The following is a 27995-nucleotide window of genomic DNA, read 5'->3' on the forward strand; positions in this document are numbered from 1 at the left end:
ATATCAAATTTCTGGAGTATTAACTTCTGCAACTGCGAAAAATATTCTGTAAACATGAATCGTAGCAGTATGTTATGGAATCATTGTAATGGATAAATAAATAGAGCTTTTATCGCATAGAAATTCACTACCTAATTTCATTATAAGACTGAAAATTTTTGATACAAAACATCTCTTGTTTTTTTTTCTTTTATTATGTGAAATTTCGTACTTAGAAATGGTTGTTATCTACTTTTAAAATGGAAGCTCAAAATAATAAATTTATTATCAATGTTTCAAAAAAAAAAAAAAATAATAATACTTTACTGCGAACATTTAGTTAGGCTTTGTGGTGCCCCCCTATCCTCTGGTGCCCTAAGCACGTGCTTAGTGTGCTTAATGGTTAATCCGGCCTTGCCCATCACTTAAATTTTAGAGGGGCCCTCTGCCTCCCCCTGGTTGGCACGCCCCCGGATTTGACGCTAGATAGTAAAGGAAACAACTAAGTAAACCAGAAGTGCAATATACAGAAAGTGTTAGCATTCAACTACATGCAGCTGTGGCTTTTCCCCTTCTCTGCAAAGCGTGTTTGTTCTTTTGAGAAAGGGAAATAATACGCAAAAAGGTGTTTTACCGTTTTTTACCCTTCCCTTTATGTTATAGTAGGTACGTAATTACAAAAAAGAAAATTTTCGTCAACTCTATCTTAACACAATTTCTTTCCTACATATATATAATTAGAGTACTTTATTTAAAAAAAACCTGATGTGGTCTCTTCATATGGGGCCCCCTTGACCGTCGGGGCCCCGGGGCGGTGCCCCTGCTACCCCGGCGTAGTTACGGCCCTACCCTTCACTCAAGATTTTAACTGTTTAAAGGTGAACTACAATTCTCCTCTTTAAAATAAGTTTAAGTGCTAAACACTAGTACATATCTAGTCCATCTTTCTGGCTTAATTTTTTTCTGTGAGAACCAAAACTCGTAGTTACGCATTGGGAACTTGTCACGTTGTCAATTGGATACAGTGAGAACAGCCTCTTAGGTAGAACACGAGTTTACAGCGCTACCTGAGAAAAACGTTTTGAAATAAATTTATATAATATCTTCAATAAAGCATTGAGTTTCTTAACGCTCTATCTCTTTGCACCATACATAAAAATTGATAAAAAGCGAATCCATTTTTGTTTATCTACCGGTTGTCGATGCTTCAACATCAGTGTTGTTGAATGAGGCATTGACACCATAATATAGCACTAGATAATTTCATTAATGTATTAATTAACTAGTCATAAAAGAAAACTTAAGATTTATATGCTTCATTAAGTGAGTATAAATACGTTACTAATTAAGTTACACGAATAAAATTTGTCAGCGATTCCATTGTGCACAAATAGCATTTATTAAAAATAACTATTGTTCAATGATTTTTTATCATCTTGATAATTTCAATGTCTTAGAGCATGATTATTTTTTACTGCTTGTTGAGAAATTAAAACTGCATGCATTAAAATATATATATGGGTGTGTTATATTTATTTTTTATTATTTTTATTTGGATGATTTCTGTACTGTATTTTGTTAATTATTATTTAGTTTTCAATCCCTTTTAAAAATATTTTTGATTGCAGAGTGGTTTTATTTGCATATTGATTTCCCACCTACAATCAGAGAGACATGTCGCATTTTCTTAGACAATTCCACATTATTTCGTCTTTAAAGACAAATTCTGAACGAGAACTTCTGCCCTTTTATAAGGTAACAATTTATTATTTTTCACTTTGTAGAGTTTGAAATATTTGCAAACATTTTTTTTTAAATTGTTACGAATTGTTTTACATTTCATTAAAAAGGTAAAGTTTTTATTTCAGAGATACTGAAGAAAATTAAATTTCATTATGCACTTGCGGCGTAACTACCACTACAAATATTAAATACCAATTCACTAGTATATAAGACATGTTAACTTGATTCGATGTTGAGGTACCTTTTGATAGATGAAGGTTGACATAGTCGACAATTAAGCGCTCTTCAAATGATTACAATGGGCCATATTGTTGATTTAATTTATTCTTGTTATGCCACAATTTTTCCCAATTACCTCCGGGCTGTTGCCAAAATAGTACTATGTTTTTAAATAAATGCCAAGGAGGGGCTTCACTGGGCCTCTCGGCCAGATACTCTCTGTCCACCTCCGGCTGTGCGGGAGACTGTCAAGTTGAAAATTGTTCCCACATACCCATANTTTTTGGGGGGGGGGGGGGTCGGGGACCTAATTAACCTTATTCTTGTTCATGTGGTTTGAATTGATCTACTTTTGTCATATTTTTTTCATCCATTCTCTGTTGATTACTAATTTAATTTATTATCATTAATGCAATATTAATTTAAATCAATTATCTGAATTCTGTTTTAAATCTCTCACAATTGACCGTTAATTCAATTTATGTGAAGTTAAAACACTATTGGAATTTTTTTTATCGGTTCAACAATTGTCAATATTCTATTTTTTTTATTATTATTGCTGGATGATCTTAGATCTGCTAACCACTATATAGTTTAAAATAAAAATCATAAAGACACTTGTATTTTATTTCTTACGTATTTATGTTTTATTGTTTGTATTTAATTTGGTTGCATGAGAGAAAAATGTGTAATTTAATTTCTTTTATTGCAATATGTGTTTTAATTTGATTTGTTAATGTGTGGTGTCAACATATTTTGTTTATTTTAATAGCGATTTAGTAAAACTGCACTTTTAAGTTGCATATGTTTCATGATACCAATGGTGACAATATAGTTGTATTCAATGATTTTTAATAAGGTCTGATTATGATAAAAAGTGGCAAAGTAGTCATATTCAGTTTTTTGTCCCCCTTATCAGAAAATCCATTTTATGCCAAATTTTTTTTTAGCTTAGTTTTGAATTGAAATGAATATTGACTCAAATTAAATTTTTAAAATTTTTATTGTTTTTTTTAATTATTTATTTTTACAGTATTATTTTTTAAACTTGACAGTATCTTATTATTGTTATATTTTGTCTATAATGTAATTAAAAAACATGTAACTCTTTAAAATGTCCTTATTAAGGGCCTTATTAAACAACACTTAAACTTAATAGTATGCCTGATCATAATTGGACTCTGATATTTTGCTAATTTTTATTGTATATGTAGTAAATACGCTGTATATTTTCACATATTAAATTATAAAATGTACTTTTAAGAAACTAGCTATGTGTGACTGTATGTAATGAAATTTGTACTAAAATAATATCAGAAACTTGAAAAGAACTTAGGTTGATTTAAAGACCATTCATAAAAATTAAAATTTAAAGAAAAGAGACTGACTCAAAAAATTTGAATCAGTACTTAAATGAATATTAATTAAAGCTATCTTCGAATATGCTCTGTGACTCAGAGCATATTTCCCCCCATAAATACACAGAGAATTATTTTTCAAGCCAAGATAAACTTTTAGGATACAAAAAATATGATGAAAATAAATATTAATTAGTGCTTAAGGTCATTTTATGGCCAATCATCATTCTGAAATTTATCTCCCACATTTAAAAAAAAAAATGAATGTTCATGCTCCTTAATTACAGCACATCCTTGAATTTTTTTCCACTGTATTTTTATGCTAATTTTTGTTGGCAACAAAATGACTTATTTTTATGTTGCCATTTCTTTGTAATAAACAATTTCAACACTGATCACTGATTTCAGTTTGTGTATTTTAATTTATTATGTTGTAAAATGTAAATATTTATTTTTCAATATAATTTTATATACATCATATAAATTTATATATATTTTGAAAGAATTTACATATTTAAAAAAAAAAAAAATTGTTAAAGCATTTAAACTTTTAATGCATGCTTTAATTAAATAAAATACAGAAATAAAAAATATAAAAAATTCTATTTTGGTCTACACAGGGGTGTGTGTGATAGTCCTGGGTAAATTCTATGAAAATATGTTCCTGAAGGGGTTCTGTAATCACTGAAAGGGGTAACTTTAATCACTGGTAGAGCCAAAAAAAAACAAAAAAACAAATTTATTCAAAAGAAAGTTATTGCAACATCTATAAAAATTAAAGTCCATGCCTTTAAATTCATTTAAATGTTGTTAAATTTTATTCTATTGTAAAAAAATATGTATAATATTTTTCTAAAAAATATTAAATTTTGTTAAATATAAGGATTATTTTAATTTTTACAACCTAAAATTTCACTGTTAAATTTTTTTGAAAATCTTATTTTTTAATTTTTTATTATGAAATATTTTAAGTTAGCCAAATATTTATTTTTTAAATATTTTAATTTCACAATAAGATAATAAATATATAAATTTGGTGTTAGTTATCAACTGCATGCCTTCCTGGGCAAGAAGTTTAAGAGGCCGTTAGTTGCCCTCTCCAAAATGCCCTGGGTATCCTGTATTTATCACTATTGCTTTGAGTTAATTAGATGAGTAAAATTTGTAATTCCTTATTTTTTTGAAATTTAAAGATAATAGTCTACTGAACCTGATTTAGGTAGCAACTATTAAACATAGAGTTGTTGCCAAATCAGATGGGAACTCGGTATTTTAGACTATTAGAAGATATTAAGTTATCAAAACTGTTACATTAGAATTAAATTTAAAAAAAATATGTGGAACTAATTTAATCAAATTGATTGTAAAAGAGAATTTTTTTTTGTTCTTCTCTGTTTTGTACATGTGTCAGCTCACAGAAGTTTAATTTCTATGTTTTTGGTGAGGTACCAACTTCTTTGCATATGTTTTGTTAATTCATGGTTTTTGTTTCAATTCTTGTGTGATGCTCTTTATTTTATGAATGATCTTAAAATTGAAAATATTTTTTTGAAAGTTTCTTTGAGTTAAAGTTTTGTTGTACTACTGCATCTGTAGTGAGTCACCAACAAAAAAAGATAAAAAAAAACTACAAATGATTGCCTTACGAACATAAATGGCAAAAATATGTTAAAAAATCTGAAAATTTATGGTACAATAGTTAAGTATTTTTCCTTGGTAAGAATATGAAACTAAAAACAGGGCGATGGCCTGCCAACGTTTCAGAAACTGTCGTAATTTGTTATAAATTCTTTTTTCTTTTCTTTTCTTTTTTTCATTGGCAATTACATAATTTTTTTTTGTTCAGTAAGTTTTAAAATAGTTACTAAAGATTTTTATTGTGATGAATGGATTAGTGAAAAAGGATACAGAATAGTGAAATCGTTAATTGTAGTTTCCCCAGTTCCTATTTTGGTGTACATTGGCATTTTTTAATTTTTCAAAACTCTGTAGAATATTTTGAATTTTAATAGAGAGCGCAAACATTTTATGTATGAATTGCTAAAAATTTGAAGATTTAAGAAAAAAAATACAGTATTACATGTAAAATTCATGATGGGCATAATGCTGAAAACCCTGTGGCAGATTTTTTTCGGGCTTTCTGTGACATACCTCTATAATACTAATATCTTTCTGCAAAGTACTTTTAAAAATAACAAATATACATGTTACTAATTTAAAGTAACAAAAGCGTCAACTACAAAGAAAAAAAAACCTTTTTAATTGAATATGTAATATTTTTTTTTCTTATGTTATGTCGATATTCCCTCATTTTGTTGGAGGAAAAGACACTAATTATTCTTTTTTCATCTTTTGTAAATCATTATCACATTCAAAAGAATTGGAAAATCTTTATCAATAACTACCGAAAAAAAAAAAAAGATTGACTGCAAAATCATGCAAATTGTACTCTTCAAAAAGGGGGTTGCTAAATGCATGTTTTCATTTTGTGATTCAGTTGTAATAAATAATACAGTATTAAAAATATTTGATTTTAAGCTATGTGGAAATCAATAGTAAAAAAATAGAACGAAAAATTCTGCCGAAAAGAAAACCAAAACTTTTTACTTCATTACTCTTTATTTTTCATTATTCTCAAATGAGAACAGAGAAATCAGAAGCATTTTTTCCCCCCACTCCGATTAGCGAGAAAAGCATCTCTTTAATATAATTCTGAAGAAAAGAAAAAATCTTTTGAAAATTTCTGCAGAAAATGAAACTAAAGTTTTTTACTTCCCAAAGAAAAAATCTTTCTGCAAGAAATCTGTGTCATTCTGCTACAATGTCGCCGTGTCACCAGGATTCTGCCACAGGGTCTAAAAATAATCTAGAAATGTATTAAATAATAATTATTTGATCTAAAAGTTATTAAGCTACTAATTAGAAATGTATTAAAATTTGTTAAACTTTTTGTTTAATAAAAAATGGCTGTGTTAACTTTTTGTTTTAATGAAAAAGGCTGTAAGTTTTAGATAAATAGTTAATTTTCTTTTTGGGGTTAAAATCTATTCAAAAAGTACTTACATTAGGTATCTGTTACCACAGTTAATTAAACATCACCAGCATTTATATTAGCTTGGTAGTTTTATATGGCCTCCCAAAATGGAGTAGCATTGATAATTAATATAAAATTGATTGCTAATATATATTAATATATATATTATAATTAATATATATATATATCACTGGTTCAAAATTAAAACGACACTTTTGCAAACATAATACGTTTCAGAAGTTTCGTTTTAGTTTTGAACCAGCGATATGATCTANTATATATATATATATTAAAAATGATAATTACTATAAAAAAAAGGATTAAAACTAGGTATTTTATCATAATCATGAACAATATATCCCCATAGTAGAAAATGAGTTACAATCTAAAATTTGTGTTAAACTTTACATTGGACTTGGTTCATATTTTATATTAATTTTTACTAACCATCTTCTTTTGGGATCTGAATTTATTATTAAATTGTTAGGTTACTTAATTTTGTTGTACGTTCATCCTAGTAGTAGAAACCTCTGTATTGATCTGCAATACTGTGATTTATCCTGAGATCCTAAGATTTATCCTGAGAGCGCATGATTAGATATAATTACTAATTTTTGTCAGCTAGGCAAATATGAACTTGAAACACCCGCTGCCATGTCACATTAATTCTGCTACTTGGCTTTTATATAACTTTCCTAATGTATAATATTTATTTAGAAAGCTTTCATGTTCCATAGTTACGACTTTATAGCAGGAGTTTTACTAAAAAAATTAATAGGATATGAGTGATGAAAACATAGGAAAAACAAAAACTCCATTGAATCAGTCCAACTAAATTACAGATTTAGGGATATTTTGATTATTTTATGTTAATTTATTTATCTAAATAAGATTTATTTAATTTACAAAGCTTTTAACTTCAAATAAAATAATAAAAACTCTTGTTAAAAGAACTTAAGAGTTTGTTAGATTGTTAAGTTTTGTGAAAAAAATCGATAATATAGTAATAAAAAAAATCTGCCACTATTATAATAGTATGTAGAGGAAATTTTCATAGAGTTTTTGAAATTTATTTTAACCGGGACAATTAGTTCTATTGAATTTTCAGTTATGATTGCTTAAATGATACTTATAAATAGGGTTCACACCAACAATGGAAATTTAGTGGTAAAAAAAATTGCAATGTAATGGAAAAATTGCAATTACTATGGATTATAACCACCTTGGTTTTCATTTAGTGTTTCAAAAAATTGATATAGTAGGCAAACTTAAGAGAAAAAAAGTCAAACTTTCCTTTTATGTTAAGGTTGATTCATGTTATGGTACAGGTGAAAAGTTATTAATTACCATGTAACCCCTATTTGCCACTCTAAAACTAGTTAGGTTTATTATCCCATAATAATTGAAGATTAGAATTTATTAAAATTAAGTGAAAAGAAACAGTTAAAATAATATTACTAAGTAGATTCAACTTAAAAATTAAAATGCTGAGACCAAATTAATGAGTAAATGATGAAAACAGAGAAAGTTAAAAACTATTAAAATATTAAAAATTATTTAAAAATTCTAATTAAAATAAGTTTTAAAAGAGCAAAAAATTATGTTTTATTGATGAACAATTACATGAAGAAATACCAGATTTTATGGTGCCACATGAGAAAAATATGTATATAGGTTATAATTGTTATCCTCACATTTATCAATAAGCAACATAATAAAAGCTTAAAAAATAAAAGTTGAAAAAGCATAAAGCATGATAAAAGCTTCCAGTTTAAAAATCGTAAAACTAAAACCTAACCTACGCGTAAAATAAAATTAGTAAGAATTTGTTTTTTAAATGCATGGATTTCAATTCCAAAAAAACAAAAAAAAAAAAACTATTTTTTGTTACTATTTTGTAAAGCTTCCAATCATATTTTAATGTGACAATATTGTTGCCCACCCATGCGTATGATTTTAGTAACATTTGTGGAACATTTGGCAACAATTGTTGCTATGCTGGTGTGAACCCTACTTTTAAACTTTTGAGTAACTCTAGATAGTGTAGATAGACGGGCAATTGGCTTATTCAGATCTTTTTGGGTTTCTACAGTATCTATGACATTTTATTTGTGGCATCTCTACACCATAGTGTCTATAATATATATTTTTAATAACATTAAAGTAGGGGTGCACAACCTTTTTGAGTGAAGGGCCACCTGCACAACAGATTGACCAACGAAGGGCCGCATGCCAAAGTATTTAAACAGACATATTGGCAGCAATTGTAGGTAGTAATTGTTGCATAAACATCATTGTTCTAGGCGCTAAATTCTTTGCCTGGAATTAATATCTTTGCATAAAATTCAGTACTTTATACTTTGCATAAAATGTTTAAAGTTAGAAACTTTAAAACTGATTACTAATGATAAAAAAACAGAATCAATTTATCAGAAAAATTTAGATAAATTGAAATAATTAGAAAAACTATGGAAAAATTCATGTCTTTTTTATCATATTACATAGTACAAAAGTCCGTTTAAACATAAATTTTAACATTAAATTTTTTTTTCCATAGAATTAAATTTAAGAAAAAAATATTCTAGTTATTAGAATAAATGTAAGTTGAATACTTTGATTTAAAGAAAGTTCATAGGGTTAAAAATTATTAAAATTAAAACAAAATTCTTTCAGTGGAAAATAAGATTTAGCATTTAGTAGGCAATATACTTAAACTTTAAAAACATTTATTTTAAATTAATTATAAGAGGCAGGAGCTGAGGGAGGGAAGAAAAAGAAAGAAAACATTAATTTTAAAGGAACAATTTTCCTTAATAATAAAAAACTATTAAGATACTTGTTTACAACTTTTTATGACGAATAATTTTTTAACATGACATTTACTATTTACAATTAATACAGATATATATTAATAATTAATAAAATTACATTACTTCACGATACTTATCTTGATTACATTTTCTTACAGTTAAAATTTAATAATATGCAAATCATTTCCCAGCATATAATCATAAATGATATAAAATGGTCCAAGTAGGTAAAAAACTCATTGGATTTACGATGACGCCGACACATACGAAGAGGGTCAAAAGTGATTACTGAAATTCGTATATCGTAATAATGATGTATTAAAAATATGTGGATTTTCAAAACTATGCTTAAATCAGTAGCCTTAGTCATCGAAAAACTGCATTGTTTGAGATTGGTGTGTCAAAAACTTAAATTCGTAAATTTCAGATTTCCGAATTTTTGTATTTATTTCTCAAAATTTTTAAAATTTTTTCTATTTTGTTTAGATTGCGGCCGCGGGCCGCAGGTTGTGCACTCCTACATTAAAGTGTGTATTATGTATAAGCTACATATTTTACTGTAAAATTGTGAGCTGCCTGTAGAAATTGAATGCTTGAAGATAGTATGCTAGACATAAAGTTAGTAAATATGGTTCAATTTTTAGGTTATAGCCCCTGTACTTGCCAGATATCCTCCCATTAGAAAAATGCAGACTCAAAGTATAAGTAATCACATGAAGCTAAAAACGACCGATTCGAAAGATGGTGAGAAGAAGAGAAAGCTGGCTGTGATTTTGTCCTGGATGCTTGCCAAAGAGAGTCACGTTGACAAGTTTCGAGCCATCTATCTCTCTAGAGGCTTTGATGTTTTAACTGTCGATATGGTCCCCAAAGATTTACTGTTCCCAACTTCGGGCTCACAAGTTGTTGCGACCAACTTGCTGGATTACATGGTGAAAAACGAGCACTATGATAAAATCCTTATCCATGCATTTTCAGTGGGTGGTTATTTGATGGGGGAAATGTTCGTGAAGATGCGTGATAATGCTGATAAATACATGGGCATTACCAATAGAATACATGGAGTTGTTCTAGATAGCGCTGTTGATTTTGAGGGTATCCCTACTGGTTTTCCCAGAGCTGTCTCCAGCAATCCCATCACTATTAAAATGCTTGAGTGGTACACTAATGCCCATTTGGCCTTAATGTACCAAATTGCAACAAAGCATTACCTTAAGTCATCAAAAAACTTCCATAACACCCCTCTGCGGTGTCCTACTTTGTGCTTTGTTTCTGAGGCTGATAAAGTGGGAACACCAAACTCTAATAAAATGGTGCTCGAAAATTGGGAAATCCGGGGTGTAGATTGTAAGTTGAAGTCATTTAAAGATTCTAAACATGTTAGTCATCTTTATAAGTATGAGAATGAGTATATGAAAGAGATCGATGATTTCTTGAAAAAGGTAGATTTGATTCCTAGTAAATTGTGAGAGGATTCTGTATTGGTATGATATCTCAATTGTCTTATTGCTTGACTGTGATATCTTTGAGATTTATATTGATTGGTATTTACTAGGTCAGCTTTATTCTAAACTTTATAAATATTGCTTCTAAATTATTGCCATTATGTTCATCTCTATTCTTTGTTTTTCATTTTGTGCATTAAATGTGTAATTTGGCTGTTTTCTTGTTGTGATATATTGGTTTAATCATGGCAGTGGAGGACAATGGGTATATGTCTCTTTCAATAATAGAAATCTCTTTCAATCTCTTTCAAAAAAAGAAAAAACATTAATCTTCTGACGTTTAGCAAATTTAAGAGTGATGCTTAGCAAATTTTGTTGTGAGTGAAATTTAAAAAACTTGTGTGATCGTGTATTTTAATTTCATGCTAGCACCTGTGAGGCCTATTGGTTGAACGTTTATCTTTTGCTAACTAGAAACAATTATTTAATTTAATATTTTAAAGTGAATATTTTTTAGTCAATAGTGTATTTTTCTTCAAGGAAAAAAATTCTTATTGTTGTATTGGACAAATTAAAATTTAATGCAATTTTTTTATTATTATTCTTTTTTTATTAACCTTTTGAAGGTAAAACCAATTATTACTAAGTTATTATTACTATACTACAATTATTACTAATTATTAAGTATTATTAATACAAATTTTATTAGAGCTTTAATTGGTAAATTTAAAAAAAAAAAATCCAATTTGAAAAATTCAATCCCATACAAAAATCTGATTTAAAAGGAAAACAAATGATATTTTTGTTATTTTCTTTAAAAAATGTAATTTTTAAAATTTTTTTTTTATAAAAAGCCAACCCTGGTTTTTATATTGAATTTAATAAGTGCAGTTTTTCATTCTGTTTTGTTCAAAAATGAAAATTAAAAATGGACATTTGTGAATCTTTTTTTGAAAAATTGTTATTTTGTACTAAAATAATAAATTATTTTGTAATGAAACAAAATTATATATAAAAAAACAAACTATTTACAGTAATGGTTTATAAGTTTATGAAAAATTTGAATGCTAATTTTAATGTATTTTTGAAATGTGGATCTGGAGTTTTCTGATACTTTTTTGGTGGAAAACAGCTTAAAGATTTTGTTTTAAAAATGGATAGGAATAGACTTTTATGTATTGGTTATATATCCTTATGAAGGGAAGATTGAAAATTTATTAACACCTGAAGGAATACCAATGATAAATGTTTTTGTTTTAGTATTTATGATTTCCTCTCAAATTGTTTGTAGAAATCACCATATACATATCATTACACAACTCTTTTTAAATCTATGATTACTTCATAATGGAGAAATTTAATAGTTTTGTTTATATTTGAACTAGAAAATAAACTTTTTCTGATTTTATTTAATCTGAGTTTTAAAAAAATTATAAAAAGGCTTAAAATATGATTTTCTAGTAAATTCATATAGGTTTTTATGCATGCAAACATTTCAATCCTATTATCACTGCCACTGTATTAAAACATAGTAATAAGCTGTTTATTTTATAATTTTTCAGAACCTTCTTGTTTTCTGTTGTTAAAACAACAACATTTATTACTTTTGCTTATTTATTTAGTATAAATTTCACATTCATGTCTTTAAAATTTTTATTATCTGTCTATTTTTAAAAGACTAATTATTCTAGTGCATAATAAATATATTAATATTTGTTCAACATCATGCTTTATTTTAAATTAGAATGAGATTAGAAAAATGTATTTTGTGTTATAATTAATAAAGAAATGAAATGTTATGTTGTGATATCTTTATAAATTTCTATAAATTGTTAATAATAGATTGCACACATTTTATACTCTGTGTATATTATTTTAACTGATATCTGTTTTGTATTATTTTAGAATTATTTAGTTTCCAGCAGAGCTATGAAAAAATGTATTCTAAAAATATGTATATTGCCTTTCGATTGATTGGCTCTGTCTATATAGTAAAGTCATTAAATTATCACATTTTTATCTGTCTGCTTACAAAGTAATAACTTTTGAATTCTTCTTCTTATTGACTTTAGTGATGTCAGTTTCTTATTTTTGTCGGAAATAAAACTTAAGAAAAGTTTTATTTTTCTCCTTTCTATTTTTGTAAAAACTTTCGTTTAAGCTTTTTTTCTCTCATCATTTTTTGCACGTTCTTTCAGGAAGTATACAGTTAGTCTGTAACAATTTTCAATATACAAGGCTGTAATTTACCTGTAAAAAGGAGGGGAAAAAACGGCAATAAAATCTTTTATATATAGCTTGTTTTCTGAATGTGTAAAGAATTCAAGTTTACCGCTACTTATTTGCATTTATAATATACATACACAACTCATTTTAAACAGTAAAAATTAAATAGTTGATAGTAGTTTATAATTAACAATGGAAGTTTTGTCATTTTGGCTTTTATATTTTTTAAATCACGCCATTAAATGATTTTACATGTAAATATATATTTTATATGTCATAATAAATAAAATAGTTTTCCTGTTATCTTCTGCCTTTCAGGTAAGTAACAGGCCAGAATTAGGACTGGACGATGTAAGAAATTTTATAACTAGATATATCGTTTGTTAGACATCGCGATGTGATATACGTTAGTTTGTTTCTTTTGAATCAAAACCATAGAATGAGAAATAAATCTGTAACAAAAGAAAATATTTAAGTATAAAAAATGCGTTTATAACTTTTTTAATCTTTTTACTTAAAAAATAAAGATGGATTGACTTAAAACCGAATTCTAAAAATTAAAGCAAGCGTAAGCTTTGTTTTAAATTTTTAAAAAATGAAAATTACTAAAAATTTGATGGTTTAAAGATAATAATTTTTGAGTACAAGCTTGAGACATCATTACTGAAATCAGAGTGTTGCTTTGTTGGTTGGAATAAAGTTTACCAAAACTTAATAACAGATCAGATTGTGACCTCCTGATCTTTTATTTATCTGTTTAAATTATTTATATTTAGTGATGAAAAAAAAATTCTTTTGATTCTATTTTATTAAAATATTTATGCATTATCTCTGCTACCACACGTAAAGTTATTTTCAGAAACTACGGAAATTCCATAGTAATCCTTGATAAATTCGAAATAACCGTTTAATATGTTACGTACAGCCAATGATGACGACCACCACAGATTTTCATCTGTGGAACTTACTTCTATTTTTTTACTGCCAATAGTCACAGTCGCCTTAGGGCCCATTTTCGATGAAGAAGTGAGGTGCCCGCATTCGCGGGCAGGTACTTCAGAAAATCTCATATCCAAGTCCAAATCTTTTACGTGCTTATTTTACCTTATCTATTCAAAGCAAATTTGTAATCGAGGAATGATGTTTTTATCTCGAAAAGTATAGCAAACAATTCAGAGATGTTATCGGTTTGTCGAATAATTGTATATTTCTGATTGTTTTTTCAAAGATCTTTCCTTTAAAAGAAGTTATTCTTATGTTTGAAGAACTCTGCTATTTTAATCAGTTTTAGTAATAGCTGTAAAGTTGTTCTTGGGTGTTTGAGGAAATTTGCCTTTTTTTATTTTATTTTTCGTCCTCAATTACTAATTTTTAGTACCGATTTGAACAGTTCTCATTAATGGCGTTTCTTCCATCCCGAAAGCCCTCGAAGATTTGCACTTGTACCTTCTTTCACTGAGATGTTCGAGATTCGCCATGACAATATAAATTAAAGTTAAATAAGATTAAAATAAAATCTTTCCCTAAGAAATCTGATTTATTTTCTCCATAGATGCCTCCTAGAATCTTCATCTACCGAGTTCTTCAATTATTGTTTAGAAAAGGTACATCGCTTCACAGTATGAAGCTTGATGTTGACTTCATTGCTAAATATAATTCAAAATTTAGTTGTCGAACGTAGCACTTTCATCACAACTCTTTTGGCACGGTTTTGTTTGATTTTTGTCTTCAAGCCCCAATTATAAAAGTGCAAATTTTAATTGCCATTTTTGTTTTTCTTTTTTTTTAATAACCTATTTTAGAAAATATGCATGTCGAAAAATTATAGATATCGCTCACAAATCTATGAATTTAACATTGGATTGGTAAAAACATCGTCTTGAAATGGTGAAAGTTGAACCACGTTGTCATTAAAAAAGAAACTCAACTTCACTGATTTACTCTGTTATTTCTTAAATGGATGAATAAAAATAAATAAATAAAAATGCAAAACTGATGGCTCCTTTTTAAATAGTCGTTCTCGTTGAAAATAATATTCTTTAAAGATAGATTTCATGCACAATTAGGAAATTTTTATATTATCCTTTGTATTTTTATAAGATTAACCACATTTTCACTTTAAAAACTTATTTCTGAAAAGGAAAAAAAAAATTGCTTGAATGCAAAATGGCTTGAAAAAAAAGGGCAATGGCTAGAAAATAAATATCTACAGCATATAGTTCAATTTTTTTATTTTGTTATTCAATGCAATACTTCATTACAACTCGAAAATTGGAATTTTTTTTTATAAAATTATGTATTTAAGAGACTATAAGTTAAAAGAAAACTTACAATATTTCTTTTAAACCATCACTTTTATTATATAATTTTTTTAGAAATTTGCCATTAATTTCAAAGTATAGGCGATCGCAACGCTCGATTACGCCATCTGGGGAGAAAATCGGTTCCATGCCTTTGGCACTTCCCTCTCTTCTTTTCAGTCCACGATATTTTTCCTTCTCTTTATATTTTTCGTATTTAATTGTTAAAAATATTTTTAAAATTTCCACGACTCTTTCTCTCAGAACTACGTTTAATGTAGTTTTCAATTCCATATAGTTTCTTAAATTAAAAGATTTCAATTTATTTGAAAATCAAGACAGAAACTAACGTACTTCCTTCTATGACCCGTCCACACGCTAATGGTGGAAGAACGCGAAATGTTGGCATAGGTAGAGAGTGCTTCCCTACGCCACCTGTAGCCCATTTCAATCGCCATTACAGAAAAGAAAAAAAAAAACGAAGATTCGATAGTATACATATTTATGCGTGTGAAAACAAATAGTAATGTACATTTTTCTTTAGAGTAAAAACTTTCACATGGGCTTTTCTGCACCAAATTATAAGTGTTTTTTAATTTTATTTTTAACAACGTCTCATTTTAACCCCATGACTTATTATTTTAAAACTCTAAACTGTGCGGAATTATTAATTTCTTGATATAGAAATGATCTTTGATTGCACTGTAAACAGCAACTCGCAACGGAATGTTGACAGACACGCTAAAATAATTATAAAAAAAAAACGCTAAATAACTACAAACTAAATTTTGCAAATATTTGACTATTTTTGCTTACTTTTTAAAAGGTATAGCATGACATAACTACTATAAAGTGGTGAATTATATAAGCCTACTAAATTGAATTTATTAAACCACCAAGAATCACAACTGATAAACTACCACTTTAGAATATTTATTTGCTGTCCGGAGCAAGTTGGTATCTCTGTGTTGAAGACGTCTAAGACACGTCAATTATTGTTTTGACATAAGAAACAAATGACGTCTTCGTATGTCAAGTGGTTAATTACTCGGATCTCTACAACGCTAATGAATTGTTTTCCCTCTCTTAAAAGTTCTTCATGCCCAGGCATGAGGATTGTCTAGGTCTTAGAATATATGTCCTTTTAAGCTCATTGTCTCGTGAGCGCAAAAAAGTTTTATTATAAAAAGAATTCTTTTGAATGAATCTTCTGAAAAATCACCAGTTTGCCGTAAATATCACCACATTGTTTTAACGTGCATCTGTCTTAAAGTATACTCATTTTACTCTATTTGCAACCACCCCTTCGATAGAGCGGTCAAGCGGCCTCATGTATCCCAGGGCTAAAGAGAATAGAAGGGCTAGTTCACTCCGCTCTTAGAGCTGAAGCTACGATCGCTCTTAACCTAAAAGATAAAAAGAAACATTCATTTTTATTAAATGGATGTCCAATATATATTTTTTTTATTAATAAAAGTAGAGAGAACGAAACAAACGTTAAAGTTTATATCGGCGGTAAATTGATAATGACTTTAATACGAGATATGTGTTTTTTCTTATTTCGAGTTAATTGTCTCGAATATTCTGAATTACATCAGAAAAAAATTGAAAGTCAATTATTCCCCCTTGTAATTGTGTTCATTTATATTCAGGCAAATTAATTAATTTTTTTCCTACAACATTTAAAAAAAGACAAACAATGAAGGAAATGCAAAAAAAAAATGAACAAGAATTCTATCTTAAATTCAGTGAAAACACCTAATTTTGATGGAATTTTGAATGTATTAAACCAGAGAGAAATGTGACTGTTTAAAATTTACTTCCTGCTTTTGACTAGAAAAATAATTTGGGAATATTCAAAGAAAATTTGTTTTGCGTGTTTTAACTTTAAAATAAGCTTCTGTAACCATTTTTGCACAATTAACTAAACTTCTTTAAACCATTAAAATCTACTTATAAATAGTGTTTTTTAAATCATTTTGAAATAAAGAATACAGTTCTGACCGACAAGAGTGAACTATCTAACTGATTAATAAAACTTACTTATTTTTGAATAAAATTACAAAAAATGTAGCTTATTCAAAAACGATATTTATTGCCGATTATTATTATAAAAATTAGAAATGAAAACGATTATTATTATAAATAAAAACGATATTATTATAAATAAAAACGATATCATTATAAATAAAATCGTTATTATTGTATAACGATTATTATTCTAATAAAAACGATTATTATTATAANTTTTCCTTTTGTTTTTGTATCAGAATTTTTGCAAGTTGCAATCGCGCAAACTGGCATTTCGATAATAGTTTTAAATTCTTGTAAATTCACTGCAAAAACTGAGGAAAGTCATTATAGAAAATAACAAATGTCTTAGAATATCTCGCAAAAAGAAATGATCCAATATTAGTTAGAGCTAGTAAGGCCAAACGCTCCGTTCTTGAAGTAAAAGTGCGAGCTTTGCGCCAAAGTGACGTCACTCGAGTGACGTCGGAGGATCGGCGCGGCTAGAGATACTTCAAAGGAGTGAACCAGCCCTTCTATTCTCTTTAGCCCTGCATGTATCCACATAATTTTGTTCATAGTTCAGTACAGTTCAGCTGAGTTCTTTGATGTGGGCAGAATTATACAAATTAAGTTCAACTTAAATTGTTATTAGGCTACCGCTTAAAATATTCTGGGAAGCTCGGACTTACGGGTAGCCAGCAATGCTGTTTTATCCATTCAGCTCTTTATATTTGTTTAAATTATCCATTTGAAGATTCTGATGAATTTCTTTTAATTCTGATTTATAAAAGTATTACTATACAATCTTTAACATAGGGAAATAAAAACTAGTTTTCTGGAGAGCAATGTAATTTAATTTAAGAATTATTGAGGAAAATTGATTCTACCAGTCAGAAGATATTTCTGTCTCTATTGCCCGTCAAGGATTTATTTCCTGGTACATTACAAAGTAATTAGATGCAATTAAACTCTGTACGGTTTTGTTTAAATGTTTGTGTTTTCATTAACATAAAAGGTTAACTATGTTTTTCTTGATTGCGGATGAATCGATTCATTTTTTATAACCAATTTTTAACGGCTGCGTGGGCATGAATTGACTTGTTTTTTTCTATTGTTTTAATGCAATATTATTTTTTTTTGAGTGACGGAGGCTCTTCGGGACTTAATTTTATTACATACTAAATTAATATTAGGTTTCGAACTACATTATGATGAAAAATATTTGGTTTGTAAATGTGACTTGGAAAGTGATCAAGTCTAATGCTGCATTACCGAAAGATTTCGTAAGTAGTATTTTTATTATTTGTCAACCACACATTTATTAAATACAGGCTAGTAAGAAAGTTATCAAATACAGATTAGTTTGAAAGTTATCAAATAAAGGCTAGTCAAAAGTTGTCCCAATTTCAGAGGTCAAAGCGAAACAGATTATAGACCTCCAAATGTTTACGAAATATGGACTAAAGTTTAAGAAATGTTTCTAAAAGAGCTTCTGCGCTTCTAATAGATAAATAATAACTTAGTTAAAATCTTTAATCAAATATGCAAAAATTGTAATTAAAACAAGAAATATTTTTTTTTCTGTTTTAGTTATTGTCTAGATCATTATTTTTTGCCAACCTTTTTCGTGTCATGCTCCACCTAAGCCTTTCTAAAATTCTTATGCCCCCCTATGTAACATATACATAATTTTTATTATTAAAAAAATACAATTGTTCACTTAAGAAACTTAAATGATTGGTTTTAGGAATAATTCACTACGAAATTGTTAACGAAACACAGTAAGTAAATTTTTAAAACATATAATGAAGAACTAAAATTCGAAATAATTTTAATGAAGATTTTTCTATAATAATTTTATAATTTATTGTGGTCCTTGCGCTTGATGCTTGCTGCACAGAGATTTTATGTTAGGTTCCAATTTGGTTAGCTTCAGTCTCAAGTCTCCCCGTTTCTTTTTTACCAGTAAATCATTTACAGCACTAAATCCATCTTCAGCTAAATATGAAGATGGAAACTGTAACAATAGTTTTCTTGCACATTTGATTGAATTTGGGTATTTGATTTCTGTTTCCCCACAAAGCCAAGCCATCACTCCTTTTATATTGAATAAAGTTTTAACTGACTCATCATTTTGCATTTCTGCGAGTTCTTGATACTGCATATTTTATATATCAGACAAATCCACTAACATTGACTGCATCATCCGTGTTGGAAAATCAATTTGTTTTGAATCAGAAAATCTTTCTTGTAAATCAGCCGATGGAATTTTCTGATGATCGATTCTAACAGTACAGCGGTATCATTTACTTCATATTTTTGAGCCAATGAAACTGTTCAAAGTTTTTGTTGTTAATATATTTCTGGCATAACTCAATAAGGGTTATAAAACGAAATATCTTCGCTTTTGCATCAACAAGAGTTTCATTTGTTCCTTGAAGTTGCTTATTTAATATATTTAGCTTTTCGAAGATATTGGCTAAAGAACGCACAATTGCTGTACCATCGACTGTTAACAGATACTCCATTTCAGGTAAGACGCTTAAAAAATCGCTAAGTCACATAATATTTATTGGCCACAATTATTTAAGAATTTGCTTTTTTCTTTCAATTTTGGCACCGAAGTCGAGCATTGCAATTAAATGGCCTGGAGCAAAAGGGTTAAACTCGTGAATTGCCCCCCTTAACAATCAAATTGCCCCGCGTTGGGAAGCACTGGTCTAGATCATCCATAACCTGTCTACACAATTAAAAAAAAAAAACTGCATCATTGCCTTATAATTTTTAAAATATTCCGAATAATTCATATGGTTCTAATTTTAATGACATTTTAAAGAAAAATGTAGCTGCTCCTTAGAATTAAATTTGGCGAGATTTCAAGTGTATCATAAACATTTCTCGCCTCTTCATATTAAATAAACATAGTGAAGGTATTTAGGCGAAGATTAGAACTGCTCTTTTTTTCAATTAGTTCAAATTTGCTTCCAATTTTAACTAATAGCTTTTTAATTGGAAAGGTGTTAATGGAATACGAATTACTAAATACTCATTCCGCATTTCTTATTCTTTCTATAAGCTCATAAAGTACAATTAAATAATTTTACTGGTATAAATATAAAGTTTCGAAAAACAGTACATATAAACATACATATACACATTTTCTTACTCATACACATGCACAACCACATACACATCCACATTCAGATACAATTACAGATGTACATACGCATATTCTCATGAACACACGTACTGTTATGTATTTCATGCCTCCCGCGTTTTTCGCTTCTCAAATTTCTGTTTTTTAATTATTATTCAACAACAACTACAAAATCGTGGTTTTTAAAAATATTATAATTTTTTTTTTAACAGATGCATTAATTATTGAACCATAAAATTATTTTCCTACTAACAATTCAAGAGATTGGAATGAAGAAAGAAGAATTCGTTGAGGGAAATTGAATTCCATATCGTAATGAGATGGATTCGGATTTATATTATTGACTTACTGTCACGAGAAAAACTTCCGCAAGGAGAGCTATCCGGAAATGCGAAAAACTCGTAGTAAAACCATTTCATTTTTAGCATGTCTTTGAAAGCCTCAAAACATCAGTAGCTGCCATAACTTATTACAGTAATCGCATACAGGACGCCCAGCGGATGACTTACTGATTTCCAACTTAAAAATTTCGAAAGCATAGGGTATATCTATTGTAAATGCTGTGAAAATTTTAGACAGACAGTATGGAATTTAGTTGCAAATGTTACCAACAGAGGGCGCTCGATTATTTACAGAGTTATTGAATAAAGTACAAATGCCACGAGACTAAGCAAATTTGCGATATTCCAGAATCAGAGACATGCGTTGTTTAATAAAATACCTGGTTTAACCCTTTCGCTCGGAGCGTAACTAAGCCCTATGTGAACTAGTTCCGTATTTAGCCGGCATCCACGGGATGCCTTGTGTATACGAGCGCCGTAATTAGCTGGTTTATTAACCGCCCAGTCTGCCTAAAACTGTCATTGGCTAATATCACTAGAAGTACGTTATGAATGCGCTTAATAAGTTTTATAAGTCAAAATAACTTACTTCCGTGTGTTATATTTAGGAATGACTTATTTTCTAGCTATAAAAGTAAATGTAATACGAAATCTTAACACGCAATGTGCACATTTCGCTGCGTGGTGAACCATTCAGCGAATGCAGTAAACCTTCTAATCCATTATGACAACCTCCTTTTACGTTTTATCATTAGAACTAATCATTCATGTCATCGATTGCTTACAGCACCATCTGTTAGTAATGTTTATAACTTAATTCCAAAATTTATGTATAAAATTTTTGCAGCACTTACATTAAATATATCTCTTGTATCATTCATCCACCACCCTTTGTTTCTGAGGTTTTTAATTTTGAAATTGCTGAATTGTCACACTCCTCACCATGTTTTCGAGAGTAGTATTATGACTGATTCGAGACGTGGGGATAAAGTCTTGGAGCCTAATGTTCGTTCTCTCAGGGGTAAAGTTGGCCACATACAACACACCTCTCCAACAATGTTTTGAAAAGTGAAAACATTCACCGGAATGAAAGATCATCCAACATGTTTGCACATGAAAGATCTTGTGGAGCATCGTTTATAAACTGTAAAGTAAACCATTCCTGTAACTGCCCGTTTGTGGGGCAGGGGATTCAAGGAGATAAAGCCTCCACCATTTCGTGACCAACGGCATGATGATGGCAATGTGATAAGCACTGCGTATAAGCCGCCTTTATTTCCTTACTTCACAGACAAGCTGGCACTCATCAATCTGAAGCTGGGTGGGCTTCGAGCCGCCACGGGGGGGATCTAACCCTAGATCTTCACAATGAGAGTTCAGGGCCTAAACCATTGAACCATCACAGCTTTTGAGAAACTCTAGGGAAAGCCATTGGAGCTCGCAATCCTCCAATGCGTGGGGAAAATGGGGAAATTTTGCTGTCTTTTAATTATTACTTCACTGTCAATGAAAAAAAAAAGTCTCCGGCAAAAAAGCGTATAAATTAAGAGCATAACAGCTGTGCCAAGGCTTTTAAACAAGTTGCGGCGACCGGCTATTTTAATTAATCGCTCAGTTGTTATGTGCAAAAATGAAATCATCTCTTAAAGCGCCCGGACATTGATGTCCAATTACTACATTTTTAAAATTTATATTTTAAAATCGTATTTATTCAAATAGTTCCTTGACCTCACACTGTTTTCTGGAGTAACTTGAGAGTCTACTTCTATCTTCGTATCGAAGTTATTTTAACATCGGGTGTGAGGTGATAATGAATAAGTTTCATAGTACCTTCTGTAGAAATATACACCTCTAATCCGATACAACGGTAGTAAACACCTTGCTGATTTTTTTTTTTAAATGCACGTCAACTATTTCCATCTCAGACTTCATTGCAGCTACTACCTAGCTTGGATGAGACTTCTACTTATTCATATTCAAGTGTAGATATTTGTTGGAATACGTAATGGCATCCAATTACATACCTGCCAACTTTTTATTCCTTCAATTATGATTTTTTCCAGCGGTGTTAAAACGGAATTAAAATTTCAACTTTAAGCAACGTAATACGTTGTAATTGAAAAAACTTAAGCTGGAATAGTTGAGAGTAACGCATAATAATATATATGCGTAAGTTTTTTAAAAATAGTGGTGATCAAAATCATTTAAAAATTAAATTTATAAAAGAAAAAATGGCATATATTTACTACCACTTTAAATGTAAAAATAAAATTTTACGCCAAATGCGTAAAAGTTGGCAGGTATGCAATTAAACTTTATTCTTGGGGGAAAAAGATCTATACTATAATAATCTTGTATGAAGTAAAATGTCTCTTGAATTTCAGTATAATGAAAAATAATTGGTAATTAAATGGTGATTTAAATTTAAGTCATCACTACCACTTCTCACTTCGAAGAGCTGCTTTTAAACTTAATCGACAAGTTGGTGGTGGGGAAGTAAAAAATGAATTTTTTTTATGAAGTTACAAGAATGGTGTGTTTTCTTCAAGAATATTTTCATTTTCATATAATTTATTGAAATTAGCCGTGAATCATTTTATTGTAGAATTGTTTATTAATTATCTAAAAATGATGATGGAAGAAATCAATTTTTAGGTCTGTATAAATGTTTATATTTCTAATGTATTTAGGTGAGCTTGTAACTTTTCAAAGTGTTTAATTTTGTGTGTTAGTGTTTTTGTTAAATTGTCATTGGAGGAGCGGCGTATTTATTTATTCACAGAATGTGAACTGCATAGATTTTAAAATTTTAAAACTATTGTTGTAGCTCAAACTGGAAATCATTAACATCAAATTCCATACCACTTTTTTACATTGTTGCAAAGTGTTAAGTTTGCCCAACAATTAATGGATTTATAAATTATTCAATGATTACGCAAATATCGCCAAAATAATCGATAAAATTCTATTTGTTTTACTTATCAAATGTTCGTAATTTCTTCCATTATTCATTAAAGGTCAACGTTCTCAGAAACTTATGTCAAAGAGGTAAAGACTGATAACTCATTTATTTCATTCTTGAAATTTATCTCGGAGAGAAAAATACTTTCGCTATCATCATATTTTATTAATAATGTAAAATCTTTTATTTTCAACTGAAATTAGGTTATTGGGATATTTCAAGATTTAAGTGATAGCCACAATAGTAGAAAATGTCAAATTAGTTCAAGCTTGAAGCTTATATCTTTACAAAATATTGTGTTTTCGTAGCAGTAGTTCTGTTAATTCAATCTATTTATGATATTTTTAGAATAATGAGCTCATTAGCAATTCGCTTTTGTAAGCATAACATCATTAGTTGGATGGACTTAAAGTTGGAATGATGACATTTGGTTATCCAGAAATTTATTATAGTTTCAACTGAGTTAGACACTCGTAAATTCAAACGTTCTTTGTTACTCTTATCCGTCCTATATCTATCAATAGTTCGAATAAATAATAGGAAATCATTTATCGATATACATATGGTCAACCATCTATAAGTCCAAGCATCGTTCGGTTATTATTGTAAACAACTTATTTTTTGTTTATAATTTTAATTCATAATATACTTACTTGATTACAAAATTTTATTCTCTTGAAAAATAAATAGATTGGAAATAACATTCTAAATTTTGCAAACGCTCAAGAATTGGCATCCAATTTCAAGACTTGTCAGGCGTGAATGAGACCCTGATTTACCCTTCTGCCACAGTGGTTTTTCTTGCTCTGTTTTTTTTTCTTTTTATTCTTTCCCGGCTACTGAGTTTTTCCTAGTTTTGTTTCTCAGCTTTATTTTCCATTTTTCGTTAACAACTTTACGTTTTACACTTGATATCACTTTTGTTTCTTCGCATTTCCATCTAGCAAGTCTTGAAAAGGGGAGCCTATTTATGAGCGCTTGAATTACGTCGTCTGTTATTTCCTTGTTGTTGTTGTTAATTTACGTCGCACTAGGGCTGCACAATGGGCTATTGGCGACGGTCTGGGAAACATCCCGGAGGATGATCCGAAGACATGCCATCACAATTTTGATCCTCTGCGGAGGGGATGGCACCCCCGCTTCGGTAGCCCGACGACCTGCGCGCGAAGTCGAGCACTTTACGGAAGCACAGTTCAACGAGAACCACTACCGCACACCCTCGGTCCCTACGCAGACTGATCCAAGTGGTCACCCACCCGCACACTGACAGTAGCCAGTGATGCTTAACTTCAGTGATCTGCTGGGAACCGTGTCTTAACGATCAGTCCACTGCGGGACCTGTTATTTCCTGTCTGTTTATTTTTTATGCAAATGAAGTTTTTTTAATCAAGTAATATCTATAGTGTAGCTTTCTGGAGAACTCCTCCAGACAACCGTCTCGTGTCGTGGCGGTTACTATGGCAACGAGGAATGGTAACTTCGAATAGGGGTGTTGGGTGAATAGCTTTGTCTTAATCTTAGCGTAGGTCGTCGTGAGTAAACCAATCGACACCATCTTTCCTCCATTTCACCTTCATTAGAAATGTGCTCATTACCATAGCAGCAGACAGCTCCAGACTTTTCCGGAGGAGCTCTCCTCAAAGCCGCACTATAACCGCTTCAGTTTCTTGAGATTACTCATTTTTAGTTACGTTGGATTTGTCATCCAAATTAAAAACACCGTTCAAATACTCTTTTAAAAGTTCCTATTATCTTTTTAGAATATTAATCTCCTATTCATCTTCCAATTTTTTTAGGTTATAGCCCCGGTTTTGTCCAAGCATCCAGCTGTCCGGAAAATGCACACCCAAAGCATAACCAACAACATCAAGTTGAAAACCGTCGATCTAAGTGAAGGTCAAAAGAAGAAGAAGCTAGTGGTCATTTTTACCTGGATCCTTGCTCAAGACCGACACGTCGACAAGCTTCGCAATGTCTACATTTCAAGGGGCTTTGATGTTCTGACTATGGAAACTCTACCGAAAGATTTTTTGTTTCCAACAACCGGCACTCAAGTTAATACCACCAAATTGTTGGATTACATAGCGGACAGCGATCAGTATGATAAGATCCTTGTACATGCTTTCTCAGTTGGTGGATATTTAATGGGGGAAATGTTCGGTAAAATGAGGGATAACGCTGAGAAATACTTGGAAGTGACCAAAAAGATCAGTGGAGTCGTTCTCGATAGTGCTGTAGATTTTGAGGGTACTTCTGATGGTATAGCCAGGGCTGTTTCTCGTAACCCCCTAACTTGTAAAGTTCTGGAGTGGTATATTAATGCTCATTTGGCTTTGATGTATAACGTCGCCACCAAACATTACATTAAATCGTCCAAGAATTTTCACAACACTCCACTAAGTTGTCCAGCTTTGTGCTTCGTCTCTGAAGCTGATAAGATCGGTACTCTGAAGTCCAATAAAATGGTCGTCGAAACCTGGGCCAACAAGGGAGTCGATTGCAAGCTCAAGTCTTTTAAGGACTCTAAACATGTCGGTCATTTTTTTAAGTACGAAAACGAGTATGTTCGGGAATTGGATGAGTTCTTACAGAAATGTGATTTGATTCCTAAAAGAGATTAGAACCGTTTTATGATGATATCTCAAATATCTGTGATATTTTTGAGATAGTAATGGTATTTTTTTGAAGCTTTTGTGAGCTTTTTAAAGTTAACGTAAATTACTTAAAAAGGTTTATAAAACGTGTTTTATGCTCCCTTTTTAGTTCTTATGTTATTACGTTACAACTTATTGTTTTATTATATCTACGCTATCTCTCTTTCTTTTTTATTTTGATGTCCTTTCCCCTTTCTCCCTTTATTTTTTATTTTTTTTTCATCGTTGAAAATATATTTTATAATTTAAATAATTATAGATGATCAAAATCAAATGTCAGTGCCAGTTTTTCACGTATTTTAAAATTTAGTTTTCGTGTTAACTTTTTTACGAAATATCTACATATGAAACTTTTAAACAATTTCAGACGCTTTTTAATGAACTTACGCTTATGCATACTAAGATTTAAAAAAATGTGTTTTCTCTTTTTTTTAATCTTGTTTATTTATTCCTAAAAGAAATACCTTACTACTTTCTTTACCCTCTTAAATTATGGAAATTTTTAAATCATAATATGATACGATATTTAAGGCTTTCCACAAAAATTATTTTTGTTTTTAAGTAATTCCCACAATGGCCAGTCTGAAATCTAGTTTATAGTGCAATTGTCGCTGTTTTGAAATTTCCATTTAGGAGAATATTATTTTAGAAGTTTTCTAAGATAAGGACAGAAACTCCAAGCTAAATTTCACATTGTTACTTAATCCTACACTTAGTTTATTTAAATAACAGTGCATAATAATGATTGAAACTCCTGGCTAAATTTCACAGTGTAACTTAATCCTACACTTAGTTTATTTAAATAACCGTGTATAATAATGATTGAAACTCCAGGCTAAATTTCACAGTGTAACTTAAACCTACACTTAGTTTATTTAGATAACAGTGTATAATAATGACAGAAACTCCAGGCTAAATTTCACAGTGTAACTAATCCTACCCTTAGTTTATTTGGATAACTGTGTATAATAATGACAGAAACTCCAGGCTAAATTTCACAGTGTAACTAATCCTACACTTAGTATATTTAAATAACCGTGTACAAGTTTCTCTAATTAACGAAAACACACTATATGTAAAATTTAAACGTATTGACAAACACAAACCTGAACAACCTAGCTTAAGTGTCAAAAATATGTTATCTTTATAAATAAATATCTATGACTGCTGTAATTTTTTCTTTCAAAATTTTAATTGTAAATTTTAGTTTCAATTTCATACTAAATTTTTATTTCTTTCTTTTTTAACAGTAAAAGTGTTTTACTCATCAAAAACAACACATTTTAAATTGTTAAATTTTCTTTAAAAATTTTTAATCTCAAATTTCGCAATTTTTACATTGCAAATTTTTGATTTTTGCTTCTCTTTTTCCTTTTTTCATTTTATTGTGTCGAAAATCGTACTTAAAAATCTCAGAAGAGTTTGTTCTAAATGCAATAGCAATTGCTTTCTCATAGAGAATACATTCTACATATGTAGCTTTTTTTTTAAAAAATTTATTTATCGATCTTGAATTTGTTCTTGTTTGTCACAACTCTTAACTTTATAAGCACTTTTTGTTTTAAGTTATGTGTATCATTATTATAGATGCTTAGCTTAAATTTTATTTATAACAATGAATTAAATTACTGCATCAAATTTGTTTGTATGTTGTCTTATTTTTTTTAACACAAAATCCACTTTGATATCTATGTCCATTTTCATCAATTAAACTTGATATTCCTCTATACATTATAGAAAGTGTCGTAATACAT

The 27995-nt window shown here is 29.5% G+C and overlaps 1 protein-coding gene across 2 annotated transcripts; it reads left to right on the forward strand.

Moving 5' to 3' along the window:
- The first annotated feature begins 1127 nt into the window (after positions 1-1127).
- On the forward strand, positions 1128-27879 carry LOC107446798 (lethal (2) k09913). 2 transcript variants are annotated; one of them, XM_016061567.3, is made up of 3 exons: positions 1128-1302; positions 1608-1734; positions 25384-27879. In XM_016061567.3, exons 2-3 carry the CDS (start codon positions 1654-1656, stop codon positions 26206-26208), a joined length of 906 nt encoding a protein of 301 aa, XP_015917053.2. In that variant the 5' UTR covers positions 1128-1302; positions 1608-1653; the 3' UTR covers positions 26209-27879. The 2 variants fall into 2 exon arrangements, with proteins under 2 accessions (XP_015917053.2, XP_015917052.1); XM_016061566.3 differs by lacking the exon at positions 25384-27879 and adding an exon at positions 9788-12710 and having other exon boundaries at positions 1131-1302.
- Positions 27880-27995: the final 116 nt, after the last annotated feature.

This window comes from Parasteatoda tepidariorum, chromosome 6 (genome assembly GCF_043381705.1).
Source record: "Parasteatoda tepidariorum isolate YZ-2023 chromosome 6, CAS_Ptep_4.0, whole genome shotgun sequence".
Taxonomy (NCBI): Eukaryota; Metazoa; Arthropoda; class Arachnida; order Araneae; family Theridiidae; genus Parasteatoda; species Parasteatoda tepidariorum.